General features: G+C 37.0%; 1 protein-coding gene across 2 annotated transcripts in view; it reads right to left on the reverse strand.

The window, feature by feature from the left end:
• RFX7 (regulatory factor X7) overlaps positions 1 to 26912 on the reverse strand; it is a 159199-nt gene that overhangs the window by 73194 nt on the left and 59093 nt on the right. For both annotated transcript variants that reach the window (XM_050796774.1, XM_050796773.1), the window contains one exon: positions 19533 to 19566. In XM_050796774.1, the coding sequence (XP_050652731.1) occupies positions 19533 to 19566 (34 nt within the window). The remainder of the gene's footprint in view (positions 1 to 19532; positions 19567 to 26912) is intronic.

Genomic DNA, 26912 nt, shown 5'->3' on the forward strand with positions numbered 1-26912 from the left:
TAATTTTTTGGAATGGCGTACTCCACACCCATAACCCCTCACAGATGCAGCATATATCTCTGGAGGGCAGGAAAGTAATTGTTAAGAATTACTGCTGGAGTGAACTACTCAAATTTATTGCTGGGAGTGTGTCCTCTCTCTTAGAAGGCCCCATTCTAATAGTAGGTCTGTTTCTCAGGAACACTTTAGCGGCAAGTACATGAAGAAAACTGGCTTCTGATTTAAAACACTAAACCATGGGACAGACTTGGAAAGTTTAAAAATTAAACAAGATTATTCATTTATATATTCATCTAGCATCAAGTGCCTACTATGCTCTAGGCACTATCTTATATTTTAGTAACAGGAAGACAGACAATAACATTTAAAAGTAAAACATATGGTACATGATGATGATAAATGCTATGAAGAAAAAGTGTTGGGAGGGTATGTTAAACCACAATCTGCAATACAGTCATCAAGGATAGTGTCACAGGAAAGTGAGAAGGCAACATGTTTTACACAGTGGCTGATCTATAGCAGAGACTCAAAATAGTTATCATTATTCTTTGTTATATACTATTTTTGCTTTCTATTGGCTGGATGTTGTAATGGCCAACTAAAGCAGGAACTGACAGTAAAGACTCCGTATTACTAAGAAACAAAAACAGAGGCTTTCTTCCCATTATCTATCCTCATATGTACTACTATGGGTCCCCAACCCTGCAAAGAATAGCTCTTATAATAACCTTGCCCCCAAATAATCTAACACAAAAGCCACAAACTCAAACGCTAGCAGGTAATACACATGAGTACAGTAGAACATAGGTAAGAAAAATCTGAGGAGGTGAAAGCATGGTGGGGACTGAGAGGACTAAAGAGTGTATGTCATGTTTAAAAAGAATAACCACTACTTAGGTTCAACTGCTGTCATGTGGAAACAAGGGCTCAGTGTCCTGTTTTCAAGAGAAAACAGAAAACAAACACCTAAGTTTTTCTGTGAACTTTCCTCATTCTAAAATACGGCAACCAATCCAAAATTTTTAAAACATCAGTGTGGGCCAAACAAAACAATTTTGTGGAACAGATCCAGCTGTGGGTCTCAAGTTTAGCCCTTCTGGTCCATCTACATGGTCAGTAGCTGATTCCTTCCAGGGCTGTAAGCACCAGATGCTTGATTTGCTGGACCACACCTATTGGTTATTACCATCCAGGCTGTATCTGAGCAATCACATGTTTTAAAATCCAAGATCTGTGAAACACACAGTACTTAGATATGAAGCAAGCCATACCAGTAAGATTCCATTAAGCCAAGATGTAGATGAGACTAGGAAGGTTATACCCAGGGAAATAATAGGATCCTGGTGAGAACTCAGGTACTACTGAAATTCCACAAAGATAACCATGATACATGAACAGACTTCCTACCAACAGACTGCTTGCACTGCCTTCCTTTGCCTGATTTTAACTATGCTAAAAGTAGTTAGTACCTCTGCCGTGATTTTTTTTTCTTTTTTAGGTTTTAGATTTTTGTAATGGACAACTCAAGTGTGCCCAGAAAGTTGGTTCTTAAGGTTTATCTCATAATAGGCTTTGCTGCTCACTAAAGTAGGACAGTTTTTAGAGAACACAGCTTAGGCTGTTGATTTTGATCATTTGCCTCAGGAGTATAAACACTGTGCCAGTAGAGTTGGAAGGTAGAGAGGAAAAGTCTTTTAAAGCAATGGTCCCCAACCTTTTTGGTACCGGGGACCAGTTTCAGGGAAGACAATTTTTCCATGGATGGGGTGGGGATTACGGGGATGGTTTTGGGATGAAACTGTTCCATCTTAGACCATTAGGCATTAGTTAGATTATCATAAGGCACGTATAACCTAGATCCCTCGCATGCTTAGGTCACAATAGGGTTTGTGCTCCTATGAGAATCTAATGCCGCTGCTAATCTGACAGGAGACGGAGCTCAGGCAGTAATGCTTGCTCGCCCGCTGCTCACTTACTGCTGTGTGGCCTGGTTCCTAACAGGCCACGAACCAGTACCTGGGGGACCCCTGTTTTAAAGGATTATATAATCAGTGTTTAAAACTTAAAATATACCAACTACAAGTTTTTTACTATATTCCCTTGCAAAAGGACATCACTAAGACTTCTCCCCTGGAAGGAACCTGACTCACTACACAACTATCTGAATGATGGCATCTGTTACCTAGTTTCAGAAAGTGACAATACCCTTAACCCTCCAGAAGCAACAGGTATTCTGGTAACCCCACATCATTTTTCAAATTTTCTCTCCTAAGGATAGTCCTAGAAAATCCTCCTTTTGTCAGTTCTCATGAATAAACCCTACCCTAGTAGAGCTGACTTAACTCAGAAAGCCATATACTTACCGACGACAAGGAACTCATTAGACATGTTCCACTTCTGACCAGGTGAGTTTACTTGGCCTTCTAGGTGCTGAGCATAGCACGCTCAGTAAAGCAGATGCTTTATTAGGGTATGTTAAGTCACCAAAAATATAGGCTAACTGCATTTTTTAAACCTAGAAATAGCTGGCAAGACATAAAAATGCTTTCTTAGAACACTGGCCCGTTAGACAGCCCTAGAAAATAAGACGGTATACTCTTCCTGGAAGGTATATAATACAGACTTAAATGAACTTGAAATACTCAACCTGTTTTATTCCTGGTTTTAAGCCTTTGATCTCTGCAGCCAGGTGATAGGGAAAAAGTAAGCAAAGGTTGTCTACCGGTTTTTTTTTTTTTTTTTTTTTTTTTTTTTTGAGACAGGGTCTTGCTCTGTAACCCAGGCTGGAGTGCAGTGGCACGTTCATGGCTCAATGCAGCCTTTGACCTCCTGGGCTCAAGAGATAATCCCTCAGCCTCCCAAGTACCTGAGAATACATGTTGATGCCATCATGCCCAGCTGATTTTTTATTTTTTGTAGAGATGGGATCTCCCTATATTGCTCAAGCTAGTCTCAAATTCCTGGGCGCAAGTAATCCTCCTGCCTCGGAAAGTGTTGGGATTATAGGCATGAGCCACGGCAACCAGCCCAGGTTGTCCACTCTTACTTCTAAAATCTTACTAGGATTGCTGTTGAATTACTGAATCCATAGATAGAAATATTTTTCTCTTGTTTTCAGCTGAGTTCCTGGCAAGCTAAATGTTATTTAATTTTACATTAGCCTTGCTAAAGGGAACCAAAATATAGAGCCCTCTTAACCTTTATTTTTTCTAATAACTCCAAAGCAAAACTAGTCAATTTAGGGGACCCAAACATTAGAATTAGTTGGGAGATTGCTTCCTGTTGGTATACACACCTGAAGGCAGTAATATAAACAGGAAGTTCTCAACATCCTGTTATTTATGAATAATATGTAAAAAGTAATTTCTCTTTCTACTCTAGAAACTTGCCCTATAGACCTTACTATTTCATAAATATTGTGTTTCCTAACACCAGTTTCATGAGAAGTTGTATGAGGAAAAGGGTGAAGAGGAATTCAGAGGGAAAAATTTTTGGAACATACTGCACACATAAGGTTGATGACATGTAGCAGCTGATACAGCATTTAAGACATCTTTTAATTGAGTTCATAAACATACTTGACTATGGAACCTTTTTTTTGGTTTAAAGAGATGGGGTCTTGCTCTGTCACCCAGACTGTACTGTGGCGACACAATTGTAGCTCCTGCAGTCTGGAACTCCTGACCTCAAGCAATCCTCCCAGCCTGAGTAGCTGGAGCAACAGCTACCATGCCTGGTTATGGAACCTTTTGCATAACATATTCCTAGTTTATGAAATTGCTACTCCAAGGAGCATTATTTTGGGAAATACTGGACTACTATTTCCCATCCTCCTTTGGTTGATTCTCAGCAGACTACGCCTTTTGTACACCAAATATTAAGAATTATTTCTCATGGGAAGCTGAGGCAGGAGGATCACTTGAGGCTAGGAGTTGATTCAAGACCAGCCTTGGCAATATAATGAAACCTCATCCATACAAAAAACAAATTCTTTTTTTGCCAGGTTTGGTGGCGTGCACCTATAGTCCCAGTTTCTCAGGAGGCTGAGGCAGAAGGATCACTCGAATTGAGCCCAGGAATTTGAGGCTGCAGTGAGCTATGATCATGGCACTGCATGCCAGCCTGGGTGACAGAGTGAGATGATGTCTCAAGGAAAAAAAAGGTTATTTCTCTTACATTTTAGTCCCTACTATACCTCTCAGGTAGTCTAACATAATTGAAGTAAAATAAGGGGACTCAGTAATATAGACAGAGAAACTTTTACACTCAGCTGGATTTAGCTAGTAATGCTCGGGTGTCGGATATATCAAGGGTAAAATGTTACCTTGACTATTAAACTATGAAAAATGTAGGCCGGGCGCGGTGGCTCAAGCCTGTAATCCCAGCACTTTGGGAGGCCGAGACGGGTGGATCACGAGGTCAGGAGATCGAGATCATCCTGGCTAACATGGTGAAACCCCGTCTCTACTAAGAAATACAAAAAACTAGCCGGGCGAGGTGGTGGGCGCCTGTAGTCCCAGCTACTCCGGAGGCTGAAGCCGGAGAATGGCCTGAACCCGGGAGGCGGAGCTTGCAGTGAGCTGAGATCCGGCCACTGCACTCCAGCCCGGGAGACAGAGCGAGACTCCGTCTCAAAAAAAAAAAAAAAAAAAAGAAAAAAAAAGAAAAATGTAACTAGATCAGTTTTACAAGTGTATTATGACATTATACATCTAAAAGTGTTACAACTCAGGTAAGAAATTTAGTTTAAGATATGCTGGTTATTGTTAAAAATTACATTTTCACTGCAAAAACATTAAAATTTCTATTCATATTTATGCTACTACAAATATTTTCATTTGTCTTTACTGATAAACAGACAATTTTTCATAGCTTTAAAACTAGAAAAGATACTTCATATTTTTCACTTCTAGTAGATTTCATATTGTCTTCACAATTGGAATCAACTTAAATATCTAACATTATTTTAGCTATTTTACTTTAATGAGCACATTGTAAGTTTTTAAAATGGCATTCAGACAACCTGCTTATAAAAACAGATTGCATTTACAATTATTGGTTACTAAAATTCAGTAAGACGAGGCCAGTTTTTAATTTTTCATTTCAGATTACTTTCTATTTGGAAAATTAAGGAACATTTTCTTGATTATAAACTCATTCTTGAGAAAATCTGTAAAGAATGATATAGCATAGTTTTTAAAAGTCTGGGATCTGAAGTCAGATTATCTGAATTAAATGTCTAACTCTACCAATAAGTAAGTTTTAAATCCTTAGATAAATTACTTAAACTTGTCTGAGTCTGTTTCTTCATCTGTAAAATGACGATGATGACACATTAACCTCACAGGCAAATTATGACGACTGAATGATAAAACATGTGAAGCCTTTGTCTGCCACATGGTAATTAATAAATACTAACAATAACAATAAAAAAGAAACTTTATTTAGGGGATATTATGTGCATATTTACTTACTTTTTGATAATCACTGTTTGTAAATAACCATCCAGTAAATATTTACTGAGTGTCTTCCATGAAAAGACAGTGTTAAAGTACTAGGGATATAGAGACCTAAGACCCAGTCCTTACTTCCAAAACTTATTTTTGGAGGAGAAAACAAATGAAGCTGGCAATAGCATACTACATGGTAATAGCTTTGAAAGGGATATACACAGAGTACAAGAAAGCTGGGGCCCTTAACACTGGACAGCATGACTAATAGGTTGTCTCATGCTACATATGTTGCTAACCACCACATTCTTTTTCTTCCTCTGGTTTAGATTAGAAAACAAAATACGTCCTAGTTCCCCTTGCAGGTAGGGGTAGCCATGTGACATTACTCTAGAGGTTGAAGTTCCAAAAGTGGTTTTCCTGAATATAAGGAGGTGTCCTGAATAAAAAAGACGGCTTCCCTAGAAGAAAGCCCGTTTGCCCTTCCTCACTTTTTCCTGCCTTAGTCTTTGGACTAAAGGCATAGTGGTAGAGTAGGCCATCAGTGATGTGACAGAACAAAAGATAACATAGCAAATAAAAAAGAGACTAGGACTCTGGTTGCATTGCAGTTATTGCAATACTCTTGAATGCCTAACTTTGGACTTCTTATTTGGTGACACAAATTCTTACTACTTTAAGCCACCAGTTGTTTCATTCTACAGTTAGGATTTTCTATTATCTGCAGATAAACACATAGCCCTAGTAGATAAAGATTTCTGAAAAAGGTAACTTCTGAGTTAGTGCAACAAAAGGAGTAGAACTTAGGTAAGTGAAGAAACTCAAGAAGAGCACTGCTGGTTAAGTTAGTAGTACCTACAAAGGCCTGAAGAGGGAGGGAGCATGAAGTGTTCTACAATAAGCACCTTCCAGTTTCTTGGATGGCTTTAGCCAGGTGATTCCAAACTTTCTCCATCTTCCACTCGCTATGTTTAAGAACTTCAATACTCTGCCCTCAGTAATTCCATATGGTGAGCATTTATTTTTAAACAGTAAGTTCTGTGATGATGAACATAAAATGTAATCCTTGACTAATGTTTAGACTTAGAAACATATATTTATGGAAATTAAGTCAATTTGATCCACATTATGAATTTACACATATAACACCTTCAACTGAAGCTGCTGTGTGTGCTTATGTGCTATGCACTATATTTATACTAATTATCTCATTTAATATATATGACAACTCAGTGGAACAGGTACTATTATCCTTCTTTATACCCATCTAAGTTAGGTTAGAATTATGGGAATTCAGAAAAGAATGGCAGGACAAGAATTCAAACTCAGTTCTGTTTCATTCTATAGGCTCAGCTCTGAGCCACTCTGCTATACTGCTAGTCAGTTGTGGGTTTTTTTTCCTTTTCTTTTTCAGTTTCTAGTCTATTTGTCCCACTTCACTTGCTTAAATCCTTCCTGCATTTATGCAATAAAGTTTTAGTTCCCCACAAGCACTCTGGGGATGAGAGTGGGGGTGGATCGGATTGGTCATCTCTTAACAGGTGAGTATGGAAGGAAGGGGCATACTAAACTGAGTAGAGCAGGAGCAAAGGGAAGAATGACAGAAACAGAAAAAAAAAAGTTCTTCCCTTCTAAAGGAACGAGTTATCTTTATTTACTGGCAAACCAGGAGTGACTCCTAAAACTATTCCCAAATATTTTATAAGTGTATTTTCTCTAAAAGGTATAATTTTAAGGTGGCAACACTCCTATTTTAAACTGCAATATGTTTAACGATTGATTCATTAGTTTATACTCATTCGTACATTCAACAAATATTGATCACATTCATGTGCCTCTGGGTATATTCCAATGCATATGTTCCTACACTCAAGAAGCCAAGACCAAATAAAAATGCCAATTATAACTACCATAAAGGTTACTATATCACACAAATAAGGGTAAGCACAGGATATCATGGAACAGAAAATATAAAATTCAGACCTGAGACATCATAGAAGGCTTTCCAGAGGGGTTGATATCTAAGACGAATCATAAAATATAAGTATGTATTACAAAAAAAGAAGGAACAGTCTAGATTAGAGTTTCTCAACCCTCAGCACTCTGACATTTTGGGCTGATAAGTCTGTTATGGGGTAGGCGACATCCTGTTTTGGTGGATGCTGAAACAGCATCCTTGGCCTCTACCCATCTGATACCGGTAGAACTCACCAAGTGTGAAAACCCAAAATGTCTCCATATATTGTCAAATGTCCCCTAGGGGCATAGAGGGCAAATATTGCCTCTGGTTGAGAACCACTGTTCGAGATCTGTGTTTCCAAATCATTAACACTAGCCACATGTGGCTATTTAACTCCAAATTCATTAAAATTAAACAAAAGTTCAATTCCTCAGTCACACTAACCACATTTCAAGTATTCAATAGCCACACATGGCTACTGATTACCATATTGAATACTGCATATATAATATAAAACATTTCTACCACCAAAGAAAGTTCCATGGATAATGCTCTTACAGATTGAGGGAGTAAATATTCTCTTCTACTCCACAGCTTGCTGATAGGCTGTGAGGAGAGTGGAGAAAGATGAGGTTAGACAAAAAAGGTGATGTCTGAGTATGAAGAATCTTCTATGCCGTAAGGCAGAGCAATGGGGAGCCAATGAAAGGTTTTAAGCAAAGGTGTGAAATAAACAGAACTTTTATAAAGATGACTATGATGATAGTGTGGAGAACGAATGTGGACAGACTAGAAGCAGAAAAAGAGTTGCAGTATCTCAAATAATTATGATCTGAATTAATTCAGTAGCAGTAGGAATACACAAAAACAGAGCAACCAAGGAGTCAGAACTGATAGGAACTGGTGACTGACTAGTTGTAAAGCAGGCTGAGGAAGAGTCAAGACTGACTTCTAGATTTTTAGGTTAGATGAATGAGTACCATTCACTAAGACAGTATGATAGATAGAATAATGACCCCAGAAATGTTCATGTCCTATCTTTGAACCCCTGGAAATTTGCATGGCATAGGACCAAATTAAGGACCTTAAGATGGGGAGATTATCTTGGCTTCTCTGAGTAGGATCAATGGTATACTCAGGTATCCTGATAAAAGCGAGGCTGAAAGAGATTTGACTACAAAAAAGAGCCCTGTCAGAGTGATGCAATGTAAAAAGGCTCAAGCAGTCATTAATGGCTTTGAAGATGCAGCTACTAGAAGCTAAAAAAGGCAAGGAAACATATTCTTCCCTAGGGTCTCCAGAAAAAAATAAAACAAAACAAAAAACCCATGGCACTGATAACAACTTAGTTTTATCCCCGTGAGACCCATGTCAGACTGCTGGCCCATAGAACTCTAAAATAATCATTTTGTGTTATTTTATGCAGCCTCTAAACATATGTTAATTTGTTATAGCAGCAATAGGAGACTAATACAGATAGTAGAATTGGGGGTATGATATGAGTTTGGCTCTGGAAAAGTTGAGTTTGAAGTACCTATGTGACATTCAGGTAAAACTGATCAGCTGATATAGAGTTGGATTATATGGGCCTAGAGCTTAGGATGGGGACATATAATTAGGAGTCATCGGCATGATGAGATTAATTGAAACCATCAAAGTAGATGAGATTATTTTGGACAAATACAGACAAAATACAAAGCAACAGACGCCCTTGAAGGGTGTGAGAAGGAATGGCCTAAAATGTAACAGGAAAACCAGGATAGTAAGGCATCTTAAGGAATTTTAAAAACGGGAATGTACCAAACTGGGAGGACGAGGGGGTAGTGTGTGTATGGAAATGGTCAACAGAATGAACTGAAAAAGGGCTATCATTTGGGACTGATATTACCTATGATATTCAGCAGAAAGGGGTCACGGTATCCTTTATAAAAGTTTCAGAGGAGTGGTATTAGAAGATTTTTGTTACTGGGGTTCAAAACTGCATGGAAGGTGAGGCATGAGACCAAGTTCAATCAACACTTTGACTAAACTTTGACTTTCTTCTTTCAAAAGGAAGAAGATACAGTGGTAGCTAGAGAAAGGTTGTGGGTTTCAGGAAGGATTTCTATTTTAAAGATGGGGTAAAATTAAGCATTTATTCATGAGAATAGACTAGTGGAAAATAAAAAAATAAAGAAGTACGAGAAAGAGAATGAATCATGACATGAATTCTGAGATAGGAATGGATGGGACCTAGGGGGTAGGCAGAGAGAGATCAGCATTCAGACAGGCAGAAGGACAACTCTTCTGTTGAGAGATAAGGGAAGGAAGACAAGAACTGGTATAGAATTGAGCAAGTATTAAGTTAGGGACAAGAAATAGTATTAATTTGGTGGAGTACCACAAGGCGACTTCCTATTTTCTCAGAGAAGTAGAAGGCAAGATCATTTACTGGCAGCAAGAAAAGAAAAGGTGAGTTTAGTAGCCTGAGCTAAAGAAGTCTGAAACAGGTTTAGTGGAGAATAGTGGAAAATAAATCACTAAAGAAACAGAGGGTGTAAATGGGCCTACATATTTTATTGAATCCTTAAAATAGCTGTTAATAGACTGCTGCATGTGGCCACAGTGGAGTACCTGATACTGCAGCAACTCTCCCAGCGCCACCATCGCAAAACGTGAACAAAATATAGGAAACAAGTGTTTTCAGAAAGTGGACAACAAAAAGCATAGACTGTTACACCTGAGAGAGAAAAAACCAAATGAGACGATTCTATCTGAAGACGACTTGACTGTGGTGCAGAAAGGAGCAACTTAAGCAAAGCGAGGCAGCACTGCAGAGCTAAAGAGAAGGAGGTTAGTGTTCGAGGTGGCAAAGAACCATATGGAAGAAAGATAAAGAAACAGCTTCAAAATTTACACAAATCTCTATGTACATTTGGAATTTGGAATATATAGCTGAAAACTAAACTGTATATATGTAGATAAAAACTCCAAAAGACTGGGCAAAGAGCTACCAGGGATCTACAGGTGGCTGACACATGTTCCAGTTCTGCTGAAACAAACTTCAATACACTTTAAAGGAAAAGAAGGGCAAACTTCAATACACTTTAAAGGAAGACAAGAAAACTCAAATGCTCAAAAACCATAAAAATCAGTGTTCACCACTAAATTAAAAATTATTAGATATGCAAAGAAGCAGAAAATTATGACCTATAATTGCAATGAAAATCAGTAAATAAAATGGACCACAGGCAGGACACAGTGGCTCACACCTGTAATCCCAACAGTTTGGAAAGCCAAGGCGGGTGGATCACCTGAGGTCAGGAGTTCGAGACCAGCCTGGCCAACATGGTGAAACCCCATCTCTACTAAAACTACAAAAAATTAGCCAGGTGTGGTGGTAGGTACCTGTGATCCCAGCTACTCTGGAGGCTACTCCGGAGGCTGAGGCAGGAGAATCGCTTGAACCCAGGTGGCAGAGGTTGCAGTGAGCTGAGGTAATGAAATGCATTGCAGCCTGGGCAACAAGAGTGAAACTCCATCTCAAAAAAAAAAAAAAAGAAAAAGAAAAAGAAAAAAAAGGGACCACAAAAATGATAGAGATAATACAATTAGCAATCAAGGAATTTAAGACAGGTATTTAAGACAGAAACAAAATGATAAGATGATAGAGAAAATGACAGAGAAACAAATGATAGAGATACTACAATTAGCAGTCAAGGAATTTAGGACAGGTATCTAAGACAGATATAAAATGGAGGATATAAAAAAGAACTTCAAAAAAAAAGTGGAATTTCAGGCCAGGAGCGAAGGCTCACACCTGTAATCCCAGCACTTTAGGAGGCCGAGGTGGGCGGATCACCTGAGGTCACGAGTCCAAGACCAGCCTGGCCAACATGCTGAAACCCCGTCTCTACTAAAAATACAAAAATTAGCCGGCCATAGTGGCGAGTGCCTGTCATCCCTGCTACTTGGGAGGCTGAGGCAGGAGAATCACTTGAACTCAAGAGGCGGAGGTTACAGTGAGCTGAGATTGTGCCACTGCACTCCAGCCTGGTCAACAAAAGTGAAACTCTGCCTCAAAAAAACAAAAAGTTGAATTTCTAGAACTGAAAAAATATAAGATCTAGAAGAGAAAATTTGTTGGATGGGATTTATAGCAGATTAGATAGTTCAGTGGAAAAGAATAGGAAATGTGATAATATAGAAACAGAAACTATTAGTAAGTACAGAAAAATTGTTTGATAAAAATCTGCATGTGGCTGGGCATGGTTGCTCACGCCTGTAATTCCATCTCAAAGCACTTTGGGAGGCCAAGGGTGGGGGGGACCATGAGGTCAAGAGATCAAGACCATCCTGGCCAACATGGTGAAACCCTGTCTCTAGTAAAAATACAAAAATTAGCTGGACGTGGTGGCACACGCCTGTAGTCCCAGCTACTTGGGAGGCTGAGGAAGGAGAATCGCTTGAACCTGGGAGACGGAGGTTGCAGTGAGCTGAGATAGCGCCACTGCACTCCAGCCTGGTGACAGAGCCAGACTCGGTCCAATGAAAGAAGCCACATGTAACTATGATTGGGGGAAAAAAAAAAAAAAAAAAAAACCTCTTAGAAAAACAGAAACAGGCCGGGCGCGGTGGCTCAAGCCTGTAATCCCAGCACTTTGGGAGGCCGAGATGGGCGGATCACGAGGTCAGGAGATCGAGACCATCCTGGCTAACACGGTGAAACCCCGTCTCTACTAAGAAATACAAAAAATAGCCGGGCGAGGTGGCAGCACCTGTAGTCCCAGCTACTCGGGAGGCTGAGGCTGGAGAATGGCACGAACCCGGGAGGCGGAGCTTGCAGTGAGCTGAGATCCGGCCACTGCACTCCAGCCTGGGCTACAGAGCGAGACTCCGTCTCAAAAAAAAAAAAAAAAAAAAAAGAAAAACAGAAACAAAAAGTAACATGTTTAACCTGATGAAAGAGTGTCCATGAACAAGCTAACGTTAACTTCATATTATATGGTGAATGAATCACTGTTTTTTTCCTTAAGATCAGGAACAAGGCAAGGAAATTCATTCTCACATTTCTATTCATCTATCTCCCAGAGGTCCTAGCAGTACAATAAGGTGAGAAAAAGAAACTGGCATATAAATTAAGAAGAAATGAGAATTATTTGTATTCGTAGATAATATGATTGAGTGGGTAGAAAATCTTAAAGGCTACATAAAAGCTACTAGATTTAATAGGTGAATTTAGCAAGTTTGAAGGTTACAAGATAACTATAACTATTAGCAATAAAACAATGGATAACAGAAATTTTTAAATGCCACACTCAGTAGCATCTAAAAACTTTAGTTTTAATAAAATGTGTACAAAACCTATACACAGAAAATAACAAAACACACTGAAAGATATTATAGAAGAACCAACTGAAATGGAGATACACTAAGCTCATGAATTAAAATTTGTTAATAAGACATCAATAGTCCCCAAATTGATCTATAAATTCGATGTAATCCCAATAAAAATCCAAATACAACTTTTTTTAAAAGTAAAAATTGACAAAGTAACTCTGGAATTGTTACAGAAATGCCAAAAAAAATCTGAACCATTCATATTATCTGATATCAAGACTTTCTATAAAGCACAGTAAACAAGACAGTGTAGTGATGTCATAAAGGCAGACACAGCAATCAATGGAAAATAAGAGTCTACAAAAAGACCTACATAAAATGATTTTTGATATAGGAGGTGACTGGGGACGACGGGTAGACTTTTCAATAAATGGTGCTGGACAACTGGATATCCATCCATATTATAAAAAATAATACTTGAAGTTCAACTTAAAGCAAACACAAATTTAACACAAAATGGTTCAAACATCTAAAAGAAAAACACTACGACTATAAAACTTCTAGAAGAAAACATAATAAAATCTTTATGAGAAGACTGAGATATCTGGAAAAGGAAGTAAAGAGGTTGGTCAATCCTCCCTACCAACAACTATAAAATGACACAAAATGGTCAGAAAGTAGGCTCTCGAAACCAACTAAAGGCAAACAACATATTGGGAAGTGTTTAGTCATTAATGACTACTGAACTTTAGGTAGTAGTAACTATGACAGTCTTTATTATTCTTGCTTATGGCTGCTACCATGACCTATCCCACATGGTTAGAATAGTAGTGTTGCTAGGATGAGGCAGCCTATGTTTAAACACACAAAGAAAAACACAATGACAATGAGTCAGACAACAGGAAATCTTAATAGAGAAACTAGAGCACAGATAAAGGTAATCAGAGAAAAAAGTAAATAGAGCTTCAGAGAGAAGAGAATAATAATATCAATCATTTCAACATATGTGAAATGGGCATTTTAGAATGGGAGGAGAGAATCAAGGGACTGAAAAAGTATATGGAAAGATAATGGCTGAAAACATCCCAAATCTAACTAATCTATGTGAGCTCAACAAAGCCCAAGTAGGACAAACATAAAGTGATCCACTATATACACAGTCAAACTGTTAAAAGTCAGAGAGACAGGAGAAGTGAATGAGTGACAGAATGAATCTGGGATAAATCTTAATACCAACAAAAGAAAACTTAAGTACAGGAAGATAGTAATATAATTAATGGCTGATGTCCAGAAGGCAATAGAACAGCATATTCAAAACAATCAAAGAAAAAAAAAGCATTGCAACCCCTGCTTTTTTTTGTTCTCCATTTGCTTGGTAAATCTTCCTCCATCCCTTTATTTTGAGCCTATGTATGTCTCTGCATGTGAGATGGGTCTCCTGAATACAGCAGACTGATGGGTCTTGACTCTTTATCCAGTTTGCCAGTCTGTGTCTTTTAATTGGAGCATTTAGTCCATTTACATTTAAGGTTAATATTGTTATGTGTGAACTTGATCCTGCCATTATGATATTAACTGGTTATTTTGCTCGTTAGTTGATGCAGTTTCTTCCTAGCCTCGATGGTCTTTACATTTTGGCATGTTTTTGCAATGGCTGGTACCGGTTGTTCCTTTCCATGTTTAGTGCTTCCTTCAGGGTGTCTTGTAAGGCAGGCCTAGTGGTGACAAAATCTCTAAGCATTTGCTTATCTGTAAAGGATTTTATTTCTCCTTCACTTATGAAACTTAGTTTGGCTGGATATGAAATTCTGGGTTTAAAATTCTTTTCTTTAAGAATGTTGAATATTGGCCCCCACTCTCTTCTGGCTTGTAGAGTTTCTGCCGAGAGGTCTGCTGTTAGTCTGATGGGCTTCCCTTTGTGGGTAACCCGACCTTTCTCTCTGGCTGCCCTTAAGATTTTTTCCTTCATTTCTACTTTGGTGAATCTGGCAATTATGTGTCTTGGAGTTGCTCTTCTCGAGGAGTATCTTTGTGGCGTTCTCTGTATTTCCTGGATTTGAATATTGGCCTGCCCTACTAGGTTGGGGAAGTTCTCCTGGATGATATCCTGAAGAGTGTTTTCCAACTTGGTTCCATTTTCCCCCTCACTTTCAGGCACCCCAATCAGACGTAGATTTGGTCTTTTTACATAATCCCATACTTCTTGCAGGCTTTGTTCATTTCTTTTTCTTCTTTTTTCTTTTGGTTTATCTTCTCGCTTCATTTCATTCATTTGATCCTCAATCGCGAATACTCTTTCTTCCAGTTGATCGAGTCGGTTACTGAAGCTTGTGCATTTGTCATGTATTTCTCGTGTCATGGTTTTCATCTCTTTCATTTCGTTTATGACTTTCTCTGCATTAATTACTCTAGCTATCAATTCTTCCACTTTTTTTTCAAGATTTTTAGTTTCTTTGCGCTGGGTATGTAATTCCTCCTTTAGCTCTGAGAAGTCTGATGGACTGAAGCCTTCTTCTCTCATCTCATCTTCACAGAATTGGAAAAAACTGCTTTAAAGTTCATATGGAATCAAAAAAGAGCCCGCATCTCCAAGACAATCCTAAGTCAAAAGAACAAAGCTGGAGGCATCACGCTACCTGACTTCAAACTATACTACAAGGCTACAGTAACCAAAACAGCATGGTACTGGTACCAAAACAGAGATATAGACCAATGGAACAGAACAGAGTCCTCAGAAATAATACCACACATCTACAGCCATCTGATCTTTGACAAACCTGAGAGAAACAAGAAATGGGGAAAGGATTCCCTATTTAATAAATGGTGCTGGGAAAATTGGCTAGCCATAAGTAGAAAGCTGAAACTGGATCCTTTCCTTACTCCTATACGAAAATTAATTCAAGATGGATTAGAGACTTAAATGTTAGACCTAACACCATAAAAACCCTAGAAGAAAACCTAGGTAGTACCATTCAGGACATAGGCATGGGCAAAGACTTCATGTCTAAAACACCAAAAGCAACGGCAGCAAAAGCCAAAATTGACAAATGGGATCTAATTAAACTAAAGAGCTTCTGCACAGCAAAAGAAACTACCATCAGAGTGAACAGGCAACCTAAAGAATGGGAGAAATTTTTTGCAATCTACTCATCTGACAAAGGGCTAATATCCAGAACCTACAAAGAACTCAAACAAATTTACAAGAAAAAAACAAACAACCCCATCAAAAAGTGGGCAAAGGATATGAACAGACATTTCTCAAAAGAAGACGTCTTATTCATACAGCCAACAGACACATGAAAAAATGCTCATCATCACTGGCCATCAGAGAAATGCAAATCAAAACCACAATGAGATACCATCTCACACCAGTTAGAATGGCGATCATTAAAAAGTCAGGAAACAACAGGTGCTGGAGAGGATGTGGAGAAATAGGAACACTTTTACACTGTTGTTGGGATTGTAAACTAGTTCAACCATTATGGAAAACAGTATGGCGATTCCTCAAGGATCTAGAACTAGAAGTACCATATGACCCAGCCATCCCATTACTGGGTATATACCCAAAGGATTATAAATCATGCTGCTATAAAGACACATGCACACATATGTTTATTGCGGCACTATTCACAATAGCAAAGACTTGGAATCAACCCAAATGTCCATCAGTGACAGACTGGATTAAGAAAATGTGGCACATATACACCATGGAATACTATGCAGCCATAAAAAAGGATGAGTTCGTGTCCTTTGTAGGGACATGGATGCAGCTGGAAACCATCATTCTTAGCAAACTATCACAAGAACAGAAAACCAAACACTGCATGTTCTCACTCATAGGTCGGAACTGAACAATGAGATCACTTGGACTCGGGAAGGGGGACATCACACACCGGGGCCTATCATGGGGAGGGGGGAGGGGGGAGGGATTGCACTGGGAGTTATACCTGATGTAAATGATGAGTTGATGGGTGCTGACGAGTTGATGGGTGCAGCACACCAACATGGCACAAGTATACATATGTAACAAACCTGCACGTTATGCACATGTACCCTAGAACTTAAAGTATAATAACAATAAATAAAAAAAAAGAAAGAAAAAACAAGCAAACAAAACTGTAAACCAGACATTCTATTTCCAGCAAAACTATCTTTTAAAACAGAAGGCAAAATAAAGACATTCACAGATCAACACAGACTAAGAAAATTCATTACACACAAACCTGTGGTATAATAAATACTAGAAGAGCTGCTTTAGACTGAAAGGGATCATCCTTGACTCTTCTGTTTCCCCTCCACATTGAATCTATCAGCAAGCAAGACCTAGTCATTTTATATCCAAAAATGCCTTAAACCCCTCTACTTAAAAAAAAAAAATCTTCCGTTACTATCATCTGAGCAAGAGCCTTGAATTATCTACTGGACTTCTACAATAGCCTAACCAGTTTTCCTGCTTCTACTCATATCCTCCCCTACCACACAATCCACTGTTCCAACAACAGCCAGGGTATTAAAAACAAAAACAAAAACAAAAAACAAAGCTAGATTGCACTATTTTCTGCATAAAATCCTCTAATCAGCTTTCCATGCACGTAGGATACTACTTGCCATGACTAAATATGTAATAAATGAACTTTTCTATCATTCTCTACTTCCTTCCATAAGTTCCAGCACACTGGGATCCTACATTCTTGAAATACCCCAAACTCATTCCCAGCTTCAGATTTTTTGTACCTACTGTTCCTTCTACCTCGTGTGTGTCACCAGGAGATCATGACTCAAGGCTGGCTTCTTACTACTCAGGTTGGCACTCAAATGTCATCTCCTCAGAGAAACTTTTCCTGGCCACCCTATCTGAGGTTACCTTACCCACCATCGCTTGCCTCCCTGTCCCTTTTAAAAATTGTGGAATATCATTTATCATTATCTGAATTGTAATGCTTAATTATTTGCTCACTTGTTTAATGTCTACCTCACCCAATAAAATAAAAGGATCATGACAGGAGAGATCTTAGTATCTTGTTTATCACTGTATGTCCAGGACCTAACACAGTATTTTTAAATTACTGAGTAAAAATTTACATATATTCTAAAACTTACACTAAAATATAAACACTTTTGTGTTTATATTTTAACTTCTGAACCCTTAAAAGACTTTAAAAAGTTTTGTTCTTATTTAGTATTTTATAAATGTCATATTTTATAATTTATACCAGTCTTCTGCCTCTTCTTAATGAAGAGAAAAAAGTTAGTAATCCTCCAAAGTTAAGTATTGCAAAGAAAGTGGGTAGCCATAGATAGACAAGAACTGTGTCTGTCTTGCTTACCACTGTACTATGGTACCAAGAACAGGGTCTAGTATATGGTAATCATGAAATAATTACAGAATGACACATAAATGAGACTCTTAAGAGTTGGAAGACAGAGGAAATGCTCTGGGGGTTGGTGACAATGTGTTACTCCCTCCATCCCCAGTCACCACTTTTCTAGTTCTTAAGAGTGCTCTTGAATATATCTCTCTATAACAGACTAAATTTCTTAAGGGCATGGAATATGTCTTTTCTGTTTTGTATTCCTTGTGAGTAAAATTGGCAGACAGAAGATGTTCAATAATTTTAATAATTTTTTGAATGAAATGCCAGAGCATTTGTGTCTTCATTTGTAAAAGGGAGGTAACAAGATTACCTACTTCAGACGGTTATTGTAAGAGAAAAAAAAAAAACCCTCAAAAACCAAAAAACCACACAGAAACACCCCCCCCCAAAAGAAGAGTAAGTGAAAGGAAAAAGAAAAACACTTCCACAAAGTCTTCTTTTAGCTAGCTATTAGGTTAGAAAAGTGAAGAGAACTGATTAAACTTCCTCTTCTCCTATAAACTATTCCTATGTATTCAGCTACCTAGAGGATAATAAGCTAATAATAATATAAGCTAATAAGACATCTTACTATTTCAGCACCAGACACTGAAACAGACCACCACCACCACCACCACCAACAACATAGTCAGGTTAGCTTATAAGCAGGACCAAAACTTGGGTAAGAGAACTTCCCGACTCACAAGTAGGGAAAGAGAATTAACTATACTGACAATTTGGGGAATCTAATAGTACAGAGCCTTCGTATATTCTAAAGCCTAGAGGGTATCCTTTCAGTAGAGATTTTATGAAAGAAATCAGCAGTATTCCAGATGTCCCAGTAGCTGCAATGCTCCTTCCCTCATATGTTTAAAAGAAGACCTAAAAAACTACTACTATACTAACACAATCTAATAACCTATTATTGTGGCTTTAAATCTTAAAAACTGGCAACCCAACACATCAACTAAGCATCTTAAAAGCTGTTTTTGAAAACGAATTTTTACAGTTCTAATAAGCAGAATCTAAACTTAAACGATTATTATGGCTTAATTCCTACAGGGTGCCAACAAAAACATGAAAAATACGCTATCTCAACAAAACTAACCCATTAAACATCTTCAAAAACTTTCTCTAAACAAATTCTTAGAGTTATTAGAATAGAAAAATAAATATCCAGTTTAATTGTTTGTTTAAGCAATCTTTCAGTAAGAGCCAGTTAAGATTCAAAAACGTAATTAACCTCAGATTGTGATTTTATTATTGATGAGATACAGGAAAGTATCTAGGTAGCTTATAAACAATTCACTTGAGGGGGCTGTAATTAAAATATCAAATTTTATTCACTGGAGTTATATTTAAAATCAATATTTACTTGAAAACTGTATATTTTATATCATGGTAAAAACCTTATTGGAAAAGAACTTTAAGATTAGTTATTTCACTTACCAAAATGCAGTCCACTTTAGATTGTACAGTTTTGCTAAAAGAAAGAGAAAGTTAGGTTAGTAAAATGAAAAGTTTATTAACTATCTGCAATATTCTCAAAAAGATGTGGCAATTTAGTCTTTCTTACTATGAAAAAATAAATACAGCTTCCTATTAAGATTAGGGATTGTAGCCTAAAACTGTGTTTTTCACAAAGCAAAACAAAAATCTATTTCCCATTCGGTTTACTAAATTTAATCTTAAAGCATGGTCAAAATATTTCCTAAGTTTGTTTTGAATAAACAATTAAATTTTTAACTGTATATAAGTGCAGATTTATTACTATATTTACAAGTATGGCACAGAGCTTACAATAATTACGATTTTTACTGTCTGCCTGCCACTCTGGACAATAATTTGCTTAGCACTTAAAAGTCATAATGATGGACTACAATCTGTAACTGGTAAGGCTTGATACATAAAAGATCGGTTCCCCCCTCTGTCTCAGCACACACACACACACACACACATACACACACACACACACACACACACACACACACCAGTAACAAGAATCCCTAGACATAAAAGCAATAATAAAAGATTAATTAATATAGTAATAAACTGGGAGGGCAGAAAAATACTTAGAAATAAACAATACAATAAAGCCACTATACATCAATTTAACTGAACTACTGAATACAAGTGAACTGTTAATATATAACACAAATGAAGCCAGTATAAAATAATTTAAACAACTAACCTTTGGATTTTGTTATAACACATAGGAAAGTGAAAATGCAAAGAAATCGTGCAAAGTGTTCAGGAACAGTTAACACTCAATCTTTAAAAGATGTTAAAACCAAATTGTCTTCTGTAAAAAGTTATAAAGCCAAATAAATGTAAACCAAAATTGGTTATTTGCCTTTGTATGTAGTCATACAGCTAAGCTATAATGTAAAAAAAAATTAGTATTTAAATCTCATTTAACACAATCAATAACAAAATTTTATACATGTACCCAGATTTCAAATTTCATTTTCTAAACAATAAAATATGACTGGATTCAGTTTAATTGCAAAGTTCAGAACGACTAAAAAGAGCAAAAAAAGTAAAGAATAACCGTAGGTTAAGAGGGACTGAATTCCCCTTCCCACAATCCTACAAAAGATTTTTAGAGGTTTTAAAATCTCCTTTTGGGATAACTTATATAGCTTATAATTCATTGGCACCTAACTTGTGCTATTTTTCTCTCTTCTCAATAACTCTCAGTTTCCTCTGAGATCTGAGAGTAATCTATAGATTAAGAATTGCTGCTAAAAAAGTAATGTATCCAGGATCCAACGATCTCTCATCACCTTGGTCTAAACAGTCATCATTGGCCAGGAGTGGTGGCTCATGCCTGTAATCCTAGCACTTTGGGAGGCCAAGGCAGGTGGATTGCCTTGGCTAAGAAGTTCGAGAACAGCCTGGGCAACACGATAAAACCCCGTATCTACTAAAAAAAAAAAAAAAAAAACAAACAATTAGCTGTGCCTGGCAGCGTGCACCTGTAGTCCCAGCTACTTGGGAGGCTGAGGCAGGAGAATTGCTTGAACCTGGGAGGCAGAGCTTGCAGTGAGCCAAGATAGTGCCACTGCACTCCAGTCTGGGCAACAGAGTGAGACTCCGTCTCCAAAAAAATAAAACAAAACAAACAGTCATTATTTCTTGTCTAAGGTGTTACAACAACCTTTTAACTGGTTTCTCTGCTTCTATCTTTGCCCTATCACCAACCACCACACCCTGTGGGCTACTCCCAACAAAGTGGCCAGAGTGATTCTTTTTGAAGATGACATTAGTCCTTTGCTCCAAAGTCTTTACCATGGCCATAAAAACCCACTATGACCCAATCCTCTGCTGTCTTTCTGGTCTAATCTCATACTAGTCTATTCTTCATTCATTCAGCTCTAGCCAGGCAGCCTCCATGACAGCTTCATGGCAGGAGCGGGCCCTGCACTGGCTTGCTCTGTCAGCCTCTAGGACTTTTCTCCCATATAACTTATCCCTTTACTTTCTTTGTTACTTTGCTCCATGTTATCTTCAACAGACAGTTCTTCCCTGACTTCCCCATATAAAATACTCCCAATCACTCTCTATAGCTCTCATCCTGCCTTATTTTTCATCATTGCACTTATCACCAGTGATATTATAATTTTATTAATTTGTTTACCAGCTATCTTCCTTGACTAGAATTTAAACTTCATGATAGCAAGCTTTGTCTGTTTTGCTCATTGCTGTGTTATCATCTGGTACATGTAAGGAGTTCAATAAAATCTGTTGAATGAATAAATGAAAAATAATTTCAGTCCCCCAGATGAAGAAAAGTCCTTGTAAAGACTGGGACCACTTAAGAATGAGTTTTTATATAAATTAGTATGAAAAGGAAATGTTTATTTTATAACATACAGATCTCGATATATTTTCATTGTACCAGTAACTGACTACTCTATGGGATTATCTAAGTAGGATGGTTATCTAAGGAGGATGATTTTATCTACCTTAGAGCTTGGTAAAGCTCTAAAACATATATATAAATGATAGCCTTTTAAAGCAGGGGTACCCAACTCTCATCCCTGTTAGGAACAGGGTCACACAGCAGGAGGTGAGCAGCCCAGTGCATTACTGCCTGACCTCTGCCTCCTGTCACATCAGTGGCAACATTAGATTCTCTCTCATAGGAGCCTGTGAACCCTATTGTGAACTGTACGTGTGAGGGATCAAGGCTGCATTGTCCTCATGAGAATCTCATGCCTGATGATCTGTCACTGTCTCCCATCAACCCCAGATGGGACCACTATCTAGCTGCAGAAAAACAAGCGGGCTCCCACTGATTCTACATTATGGTGAGTTGTATAATTATTTCATTATATTATTACAATGTAATAATAACATAAATACACTGTACTATAAATGTAATGAGTTTGAATCATCCCCAAACCATCTCCCCCACCCCTCGATCTATGGGAAAATTTTTTGTCTTCTATGAATTTGGTCCCTGGTGCCAAAATGGTTGGGGACTGCTGTTTTAAAGGATAGAGTTATAAAGAAAAATGAAAGCCCTTCTGGTAGATGAGGGCCCTGGAATCACTTAGCCCCTTGATTATTTTTACTTTGTACTTAAACATAATAGAACAATATAGATGAAGTTTAAGTTCCCCTTTTCTTCTGCCTAGTCTTATACCCCTCCCTACCTTCTCAAAGGCAACTATCATTAATCCAATGTGTAAACTTTCCAGTTGTTACTTCAAGTTGTTCCTTGTATTAAACAAAAATCTATAAGCAACATACACTGTTCTGTGAAGCTTTTAAATGTTTATGTAAGTTCCATTACACTGTACATATTCTACAATTTTTTAAACTCAACATTGTTTTTGAGATCCATCCATGTTGATACACTCAGATGAAGTTCATTCATTTTAACTACTAAAAATTATCCCATTGAATAAATAATCAGATTTATTTATCTATTTCTCTACTGAAAGGTAATTATGTAGCTTCCAGTTTTTCTACAAACAGTACTGCCATAAGTGTCTTTGTATATGTCTCTTGGTATATACCTGTAAGAATTTCTCAGCTATAAATCTCGAAGTCAATTTTCTAGGGCTTATGATTTTTTTCTATTTTATTTTATATTAACAAATTTCTCTCTCAAACACTTATATCCATTTATACTTCCATTAGCAGTATATGATAGTTCTTATTTTCTTATTACCTTGCATATATATGCCATTTATACATGATACAGGTAATACATATATACTAAAAAGTTACTATTCCAATGGACATGAAATTTTATTTTTTTTAAAAATTGTCTTTTCCTCAATTACTAGCAATGCTGTGTGCCTTTTAACCTGCCTGCTAGACATAGGGATTTTCTCCCCCATGAATTGTTGGTTCCTATCCTTTGCATATTTTTAAGTGGAGCTATTTATTACATTATAGAAGCTTTATATATTCTGGATACTAATTCTATTATATATATTTAACTTTGTTAATAACTTTTATTAAAGTTAACATTTTGATCTAGTCAAATAATTTTTTTCCTTTATGAGTTATTTTTATGTCTTAAGAAATCCTATCTAAGATTAAAAGCAGTCTATATTTTATTCTAAAAGTTTTGAAGTTAGCTTTTCTCAGTTTGATCTTTAATTGGAATTTATTCTTGTGTATGGTCTGGTGTAATATACAGTATATACTATTTCCATCTGGGAACCCATTCACTATTTTATTATACTAAATTTCAGTATGTGCTTGAATCTTTTTCTGGGCCTTTTCTGTTTTATTATTAATCTACTCATCTATCCCTAAATCAACACCACACTTTGAATTTATTACTGCTATAAAATTTAGGTCTAGTTATTTGATTGCATGACCCTCCTTGTTCATTTCCAAAACAGTCTTGAAAATTCTTGGACCTTTGTTTTTCCAGGTGAATTTTTCAATCAGGTTTCTGATTTCACAAAAGTCCTCCTAAACTTTATGTAGGACTTTATTTTTGGACTGTATTAATGCTATAGGTTGAATGGGAGATGATGACTGATAATTTGGATTTTTTTTTTAATCTGTCCTTAAAATGTCATTTCCTTTCTGAATAAATATTTTGTTAGAAAGAGTACAAGGCAACTTACAGATGGTATTGTGAATTTTATCTGTGTGTTGATGTTCAGGCAAACTATTGGTTTTCTACGTTGACCTTATCTCCAGCAACCTTCATGAACTTTTATTAGTTCTAATAGCATGTAGATTTTTATTTTTTGAGACAGAGTTTTGCTTTTGTTGCCCAGGCTGGAATGCAGTACGCCATCGCAGCTCACCACAACCTCCGCCTCCCGGGTTCAAGCAATTGTCCTGCCTCAGCCTCCTGGGTAGTTGGCATTAGAGGTATGCACCACCGCGCTCGGTTAATTTTGTATTTTTTTTTTTTTTTTTTGGAGAGACTGGGTTTCTCTATGTTGGTCAGGCTGTTCTCGAATTCCCAACCGCAGGTGATCTACCCACCTTGGCCTCCGAAAGTGCTGGGATTACAGGTGTAAGCCATCGTGCCCGGACAGTTCTAATAGTATGTAGATTCTCTTGCAGGTAATCATTTCATTTATAATTAATATTTTTCTTCCTTTCCAATCTTTATGTCTCTTTCTCCCTCCTTTTTCTTATCTAATTACTTTGGCTAAAATCTCCAATATAATAAAGAGTAGCAGTAACAGAAGATATCCTTGTTTTGTTTCTGCACTAAAGAATTTATTTCTAAGCTTTCTGTAATCAAGAATAATTCTGGTAACATGTGTTTTAGTAAATGTTCTCTATCCATTTAAGACACTTTTTTTTTTAGTGCTACTAGTATGACAGTTAAGGCTTTTGCTCTTCTTTTCTCTCTGCCAAGGAACGCTCTTCAAAAGTGCTACCTGCCTGACTTGCTCCCTTACTTTTCTGTGCTCAGTGGTTCAAACGTTATCTCCTTAGAAACCTTCCCTGACTGTATCTTGTCATTCTCTTGTCCTTTACACGTTGCTTTATCTTTATTATAATTACTGCCACTGGCATTTATCTGTTTGTCCAACATCCCCACTAGCTTTATAAAGAAAGAAGTTGGTATGATTTGCTTACTACTATCTTCCCAACACAAGGAACAGTACCTGGCAAGGAGGCTTATTATCTATTATCTTTTTTTAAAAAACTAGCTTTGAATTTTCTTGATTGAGCTCTTTTTTGACATCTCATCAGTTTTTATTTATTTTTTGTTTTTCTTCTGCATTATTTGTATTTATGCTGTTAAAGTTGAATACAAAACACATTTTCCCCTTACTTCTTTGTTTTTAATAAGCACACACAAGAAAGACTTTATCTTTCTATTCCTGAAAAATTTCCATTAACTGGAACCTACAAATTTCGCTATGTATTATTTTGTTATTTAATTTTAAATATTTTGTAATTTAGTATTTGATGTCCATGAATATATATGTATCTTATTTTTAAACTATCTACTACCAATCAGTTACTTTTTCACTTCAGCCAGGGAATATGGTTTTCATGATGAAAACTTCCTTTGGGACCCAACTCACAGTCATATTTTTTAAGAATCTATGTATCCTTTAAAAAAATCTGTATTCTCTATTTATCTGCTAGAGGGATTTCCATACAGATCTATATTTAATCAAGTGTATTAATTATGCTATTTAAATATTTTGTTGCCATTTTATCTACCAGTTTCTGACAACTACGACTGGACATTTATTAATTTCTCTTTGGAAGTGTCAATTTTTGCATTCTTAACTCTAAGACTATACTGCTAAGACTATATTCTATATAAATAAGACTATAATTTTTACATTTTCTTGGTAGTATATTCCTTTTATCAAGATCTAGTGTCCTTTACGGTAATGCCATTTTGTCTTAAGCTCTACTCTGTTGTATATTAATTTTGTCAAACCATCTTTTTGTTTTCTGGTTTTTACTACTGATGAGAAATTTGTGGTCAGTCTCCCTTTCCTCATGTGATTTATTCTTTTTAATTTAATCATGAGTTCATTTTAAGCAAGGATATTTTCTCCAGGGAAGTCCTGTATACCTGGATTGGCATTATTTTCTCTCGTGATCTGAAATTTTAAAATTATGAACTTATCTTCACAACAGTTATTTTTCAGAGGAATCTTATATCCTGTGGGTTACAGAAGCAGTTTCATATTTGTCTCTGCTGAATTTCTAAGGGTTTAATGGTTCCAGACATATTTGTATACTGATTTATTGATTTAGAGTCCTTGTACCAAAATGAAACTATGATATCAAATCAAACTCCACATTCATCTATAATACAGGCTTAAGGCTCCGGATCTCATATTTTACCCTTCTACATGCCCTGGGCAAACAGCAGGCTTACCTGAAACTTCCTGGGTCTGTCTGTGGGTTCCCTTTTTCAGTCCCATTTTATAGGTAAAGATCTCTCTTCAGGTTCTATGCTTTAGTTTATCAGTTCCAACTACCTTGTGAGAGCACAGAGTATGTGGCCTAGACTTTTCTATGAACATTAAGACATCAATCCCCAGCATTTAAGGTCTGTATGAGGACATGAAAACCACTATGGGCCATTTAGGAATTAGTTCCTGCTTACCACCTTTCTTAAGTCAGCTTCCCTGACTCCTTGTTACTAGCACCTATGAATTTAATTTCTCTTTCTTGATTTGAAGCTTTTATATATGTAAATAACCTTTCTGTATATATCTTATCAACAGTTTATGTCCGGAGTGTGGGGTGAACATCCTGCCACAAGAGCCCAACTATACTATCCAGGAGTCTTTTACTACATGGGTGTATACATAAACTATATGTATACATATAAACTGTATACATAAATGTGTATGTGTA

This window comes from Macaca thibetana, chromosome 7 (assembly GCF_024542745.1).
Source record: "Macaca thibetana thibetana isolate TM-01 chromosome 7, ASM2454274v1, whole genome shotgun sequence".
NCBI classification, from domain to species: domain Eukaryota; kingdom Metazoa; phylum Chordata; class Mammalia; order Primates; family Cercopithecidae; genus Macaca; species Macaca thibetana.